Here is a 6,586-nt window from a genome sequence, read left to right on the forward strand (position 1 = left end):
TTGAGTAATCCTGCTAATAAACAGAGAAACAATGAAACCAAACCAACCACAAAACCTTCTTGGCAGAAATTGTGAGTGAACAAATAAAATGGCAATTAAACCCTGGTATTTTTCACAGTGTTGATGTATTTATAACAAATAATCTGGTAATTAATGTTGGTGAGAAAAATCCATATTTCTCACCAGTTTTCTCTTCAGTTTCTTTTGGCAGGAAACAGATTTTTTTGGAAACAAACAGGTGTAACATCTGCGTGGAGAAAAACAAAATCAGTTCATGCTTGAAAACGTAAACACTGAAAGCCTGTAAATCTGAAAATGAGTCTTACTGTTAACTGGGACTCTGCACAAAAAGTGAAACCTGTGTTGCCTCACAGAAAGAGGTTCCTGGGTTTGGACCTGTCCTTCTGTGCGGAGCTTCACCCTGTGATCGCGTGGGTTTTCTCCTCTTTTGGCAGCAAAAATAAATCCTGAATCTTGAGATTTTTATTTCTTAGTTAAAGTTATAGAAACTGTTAACACTCCAGATAATGAAGGTAGGATGGCAGAGCCGGTGCAAGAAATAAACCTATATATGTTGAGACAGTCCATATGATTTGAGGATGGTTTCAAGAACATCAAAGTCTTCTGCAGCTAATACATGCACGCGTGTTTTTGTGTTTATAACTCTTCCCTGTGTCTCCGTCCGCTCTCCTCTGGCTTCACCTTCAGAGGGAAGGACACACATTCCAGCGCTGCTTTCCGACTCTAGCCCTGGGCGACGCTCAGCCAGAGCTGATAAGTGACAGGGGCCCCAGCCCCCATGCAGGAGCTTGCCCCAACGCTTACACACACGCCACACACACACACAACAAGCGCACCTACACCTCTCCTCCTCCCCACGCTTCAGTCCACAGACGTGCTGCTGGGGAATTCTGCCCTCTGCCCCACTTCTGCCCCCCACCTCCCACCCAAGTCCTCCACCCACGCACCCCTCCTCTTTCTCTGCGAGACATGTGGACGTCTTTAAAGAGATAGATTAGTCTTTAATTTTTGTGCTAGCCTGATCATTGACACTTCTTCCCGCCCCTCTTCTTTGTCCTCTCTGTACATTTACGAGCTGCCCCGGGACGTGATGGGTGGCATCTTGAATGCTCGATTGGGAGATTAATCAATCTCAACAAGCAATTCGTTGCAGAGGTTCTCTTTAATTTAAATAGGTGTTTTCGCAGGTAGCTTTAATGACTTGTTTCGGCGGACGGACAGAGCTCGGGGTGCAGCTGCTGAGGAGAGTTTCATTTAGTCCCTGCCCATACACCAATCCTCCCTCTCCTGCTCTTTCTATCTCTCTGTCTCTATTAAGCATTCCACTCCAGACCTGCAGGAAGGCTCTGAGCTCAAAAAACTCTCTGGCCATGAGTGTGTGTGCATGCCCGCGTCTGTGTCTGTGTGCATCTGTGTGTGTTCGGTGCGTGCCTGAATGTGTGTCAGCCTCAATTGCTGGAGCCTATCCAAGGTTTCCGTGGTGACCACACAACACAACGAGACAATCAGAGGCAAGCCCACGAAACGCAGCGAGAGGACATTAACACAGGAACTATGGGTCAGGGGGCAGAGGAAGGCAGGGCAAAAGGAAGGTAGAGGGGAGGTGTTGGAGCCACGGGGAGAGGTGCACGAGAGAATGAGAAAGAGGAGCGAAAGCAGAGTAAACAGCAATAAACAATAACACAACCTTAAAGGCTACTTTAGGTCTCTCCCTTTCATGCCTGCAAGACATCAAGAGCTTTAAAGGTTTCCCGGCCTCAGGAGTGCCCATGTGGTTTTGGCTGTACCTCACCTCTTTGTGTGTGACTGTGCGTGTGTGCACACGATGCCGTGGCGTTAGTCAGCGTTGGCTGCATGCGTGACTGAATCCATGTGCAGTGGGTGGGGGGGTCTGAATCCGTGTTTATGTGTGCGAGAGCATGCACGGACCCGAACGTAACGTGAGAATGTGCATGTCTTTTGAAATTCAGCTGTTAGAAACTCTGTACACGCCTGTGTGTGTTTTCACTCTATTTTCTGCGTGTGCGCACGTTTGTGTGTGTGTGTGTGTGTGTGTGTCTGTAGTCACGCACACGGGTGCTCTCACATATCTCTGTCCCCCGGGGATGACGCTAAAAATATGTGGCTCCTCAAGCCTTCTGGTGTCTGAGCAGCGTCTGTCTGCTCTCCATTCCCGTCCCTGCGGCCCTCCCTCCCCTTCGTTCGTTACTCCTGTTCCCTCCATTCCTCCCTCAATTACACCCTCTTCCAAACACAGTACCTCGGCAACACACACGCACGCACACAAAAGCACAAACTACACCCAGCTGTGTCCCTACTACACTTCCACTGAGGATGACCTCTGCTCAGCCGTAGCGGGATAAAAGAAAGCGAATGAAAGGGAGAAAAAAAGGCAGAAAAGGGTGAAGAGCAAGCTAACATGGCATTGCGGGAAGGGTAGTGGTTGATTCCTGCTTGCCCAACAGCTACTGAACATAAAATCCTAAATAAGTGATTTGCAAAGCATTTAAGCTCCTATATCTAATTGAAAACTGTGAAGACGCACACAAACATCCATATATATATATATATCTTTTTTTTTTTTCCATTCTAAACTTGATACCTGGAACATGTGGCATGTTTACCACCATGTTGCATCATCTCTCCTTTAACAAAGCTTTGTAAGCATTAGGGAACTAAAGAGATCGTGTTGCTGTGGTTTTAAAGGCAAAACGTAAACTGTTGTGTGTTGTTTTCTTTTTCTTCCAGATATCCGCGAATCAGAAAAGCTTCAAAAGGCTAGCTCAGAGGAGCCTTGGACGTCAGGGAGTGCACCAGTCTGCGCAGGGCGTGGCCGCGTGGCTCAGTTGATGAAAACCTTCAGTGTCGATCGCGCTACAAACCCTGCACAGACCCCTTCCCGTGGGATTAAGCCACCCCTTCCCACAAAACCTAGCCACTTGCGTCAAACGAGCACACCTACTGTCAGGTAATCCGTACACTGGTGAACAGGCACCCACCCAAGCTTCATGCATCCCTGTGATTCAGATCACCTACTGTGATGCCTCATTCAGAGGCTTAATGGGATGGACTCCAAAGGTGGTTTAGAAGTGGTAATGTTTGTATTGTTGCTGTCACTCTGAATGCACAGTGATGGAAATGCTTGAATGTAATGGTTTTCTTTTATTGTTATTATTATTTTTGATGCTGCAGTACTGTAAACACTCTTTAAGTCAAAAGAATTCCAAAGAAGTGGATTGCATTTGAAAGTTTTTAAACATTTTTGCCAGGAAAATGATGGCGCACATATTTTCAAATGAATTTACTTGTTACTGATGCTTTTCACTTCATACAAGCATGAAAAAATGTGCTATTTTTCTAAAACACAGTTTTTACCCTAATTCACAAAGTCCGCACACACGATATTTACTGACACGTTGCCTTTTCTTTTGATTGCTTATAAGACAGTTTACATTCGCTGGTGTGCACACATGCCTGGTTCTGTTTTTCCTCCTTATTTCTGTCTTCTTGAACAAAAGAATGGGCATGGGGGGGCATGAGGGTGTGAAAGAAGGCACAGTAGAGGCCTCCTTTATCTTGCTGTCTCCTCCCTGGGAATAGTGTAGAGTTGTTTATTTGTCATAATGCAATGTATGTCTCCCTCTGCCACCTGGCAGGAGGCTCACTGCGACCTGTTGTGGACCAATGACAGTGCCAAATGCACTCATCTGTCACTCCCAGTGGATCAAATCCTGGCAAGTTAGACAGTTGCTGCCAAATAATCCAGCGTTTCATGTTTTTGAGCTGTGTGACTGTACTTTTTGCTTATTGTTTTTTTGGTTTGTTTTTTAAATTTTTCTATATGAGGAGTGCGATTTTGTGATGGGATATTTAACATTACAGCAATGTTCACTTATAAAATGAGGGACATTTTTTTTTCTCTTTTTTTGATGTCAAGGTTTTGTGGTACAGTCAATGAAACAATAAAACTGCATAACTTGTATACCCGAGTCTTTTAAAGTTTGTGTGTGTGTGTGTGTGTGTGCTTACTCTCTTAAAAAAACCCTCTCACTCTGTCTCTGTTTATTCTGTCTGGCAATCCTTCAGCTAATTTGCTGACTTAGCCTCTGAGAGCAACAGCCAATTTTTCGGGGTTCTGATGTAGCCACCAGATATTCAAGCCAAGAATGTTGTCCATTAGTCACTGTTTGCAAAGATAAAAAAAACAAAAAAAACAACCACTTTTAATGAAAGTTTGTTTGTTCAGTCTCTTTTTGATGTAAGCTTTTCTTTTTAGATCTGCTCCAATGTGATTGGTCAGTTGAACTTGAACTAGAAACTAGCTACAACAGGTAACCAGTCAGCTCAAGAAGCAAATAATCTTGTCCCTTTCCTACCAATTCTGAAATACCGGATAATTCTGTTCATAGAATTTATAGTTTAGCTAACTTTCATCACTGTAATCCTAATAAAAAAGAAATGTAAAAAAAAATGTTTTATGTGGCGTTCAGAGGGCAAACATTTGAAATAATTTGATTATTTACTGTAAAAAAAAAAAAAAAAAAAAAGAAAGAAAGAAAAGGGGGGAAAAAAACCTGTTTAAAAAAAAAAAACCTGTTTTAAAAAAAAGAAAATTCTGTAACATGTAGGTTGCAGCTGGTGAACTGAGAATATCTGCCTCTTTTAGATGTCCAGCCTCAGCAAATATACTTGCATGCTTCACCAGGGTCAGTGTAAAATTTTAATTTCAGCAGCACAACAGATACACCCACACGCTTGGTATCGCTGTGCTCAGACATTTCTTGCTTAATTTCCAGTAATGCTCTCCAAGCCTGCAGATGAAATTCAAATCTTTGCAAAAATTGAGGCATATTTTCACATTTGTACCTGCGATTTCCATTGCAGATTGCAGTTGCCTTGGCTAATGTTTGGCACCTGGCTAATCTGTTTAAAGAACATCCCCTGTAACAAATCAGCCAACTGGGGGTGAGTAACAGCAACACTCCAGCACCTTTTAAGTTAATGCACCACTCACTTATTAATGGTGAGTTGCAAATGGCCCTCTGATGCCCTACAGTGCCATAATTAACAACATTTAGACAGGAAGTGGTCTTTGTCTGTGTTTTGTCCAGCAGAAAAAAGTCTGGTACTGGATTTTAAGGCAGGAGTCACAGGAGCACATGAGATGGAAGTAAAATGGCACGCAAGTTTGGGGTGACAGAATTGATGTTTTTGTAATGTCTGGATAGGCAGCAACATGCATGCACAGGTCTACAAAGCAGAGCCCATGACTCAGCGCTAGCTCTATACTCTACAAAAGACACAGTGTAAGAGTGTCATGACGCTGCTGATTGATCGAGACTCCTTTCAAACACAAGCACACACTGGCACCATTTTAACAAGTTTCATTACAAGCTATTGTATTAATTACACTGAATACGTCAGAGTTTTTCACCTGGAACCAGATGTGCCTCAGATCCATGAACACCTTGGAGAGACCAGCTTCTGCCTTAATGATTGTGATGACTTCAGATAGTAGGTGTGTGTGTATGCTGTGGGTTTTATTAACTTGAATTTAAAACCGTTACAAAAATGGATAATGTAGGAAGACTGCATTCACTCTGCCGTAAACACTACTTGGTCTTTTAATCACTTAATCTAAGAACAGCAATACAGTAATCGACAGAAGATAAGAAAATGTTGGTGTAGAGAATGATTTCGTTAGATAAGCATAGGTAATTAAGATAGTATGAAAAAGTGACAATATTAAAGTAAAAAAATATTCTTTATATATATTTAAAAAATATTTGATTGACCTTGTCTTGGTCACCCATTGGCAAATGCATTTCATGTCATTGTGTTTGTAGAATGATTTTTGCATCCGTCTGGGATATTTTAGGAGATGAGCATGAACTCCTGAATGGAAATCTTTTGGAAAACTCTGCGACAGCAAAGATGGCCCACCCCTCAAAAAGCATGCAACAGCTGAACCAATAAACATGCAAGCCCCCTGTGTTGTTGCGCTGACACATGCACACAGCAGAGGTTAATGACAGTTTCAGCTAAGCAGTGGCAAGCATATCTGCTTGTTTCTGTAGTGAAGAAGTAGCTAAGTTTCCTTCTCATTTTTCTTTGCAGATACGTAGTAAGACAAAATCGCCTTTTAATCCTTATTATGGGGCAAAATAAGGAAACTTCTGAAACGCATTTTTCCTTCGGATGATCATTCTGCCTGATGACTACTGAAATTTAAGTTGTGGCTCTCATCTCATTTATTCAGATAAGGGCTAATGTTTATTAGAATGTGACTATTTTGTGAAACCAGATAAAATATAGCCTTAGGCCTTTGCTTATGCATCTGTTCTCACCTGATGTCTTTTGAACCAAACAATTTTTTTTCTCCTGATTATGACTGTAAGATAATTTTCATATGATATGATGAGCTACTCTAATATTCCCATCTGGCACTGCAAAGTCATTGCAAACAAAACACTGCTGTCTAGACTGGTGTGGATCTTGTATCTGCGTAGGCCCACACAGAGGGCAACAGTGTTCTCTCCTGCAGGAAAGTGCTTTATAACTTGAC

General features: G+C 42.4%; 1 protein-coding gene across 2 annotated transcripts in view; it reads left to right on the top strand.

The window, feature by feature from the left end:
- Positions 1–4,004, top strand: part of LOC102212917 (SH2 domain-containing protein 4A) — a 15,692-nt gene extending 11,688 nt beyond the window's left edge. For both annotated transcript variants that reach the window (XM_005735394.2, XM_005735395.2), the window contains exon 8: positions 2,770–4,004. In XM_005735394.2, coding sequence (XP_005735451.1) covers positions 2,770–2,993 — 224 coding nt within the window. In that variant the 3' untranslated portion in view covers positions 2,994–4,004. The remainder of the gene's footprint in view (positions 1–2,769) is intronic.
- The last annotated feature ends 2,582 nt before the right edge of the window (positions 4,005–6,586 follow it).

This window comes from Pundamilia nyererei, unplaced genomic scaffold, assembly GCF_000239375.1.
Source record: "Pundamilia nyererei isolate P.nyererei 1_Seehausen unplaced genomic scaffold, PunNye1.0 scaffold00064, whole genome shotgun sequence".
Classification (NCBI taxonomy): Eukaryota; Metazoa; Chordata; class Actinopteri; order Cichliformes; family Cichlidae; genus Pundamilia; species Pundamilia nyererei.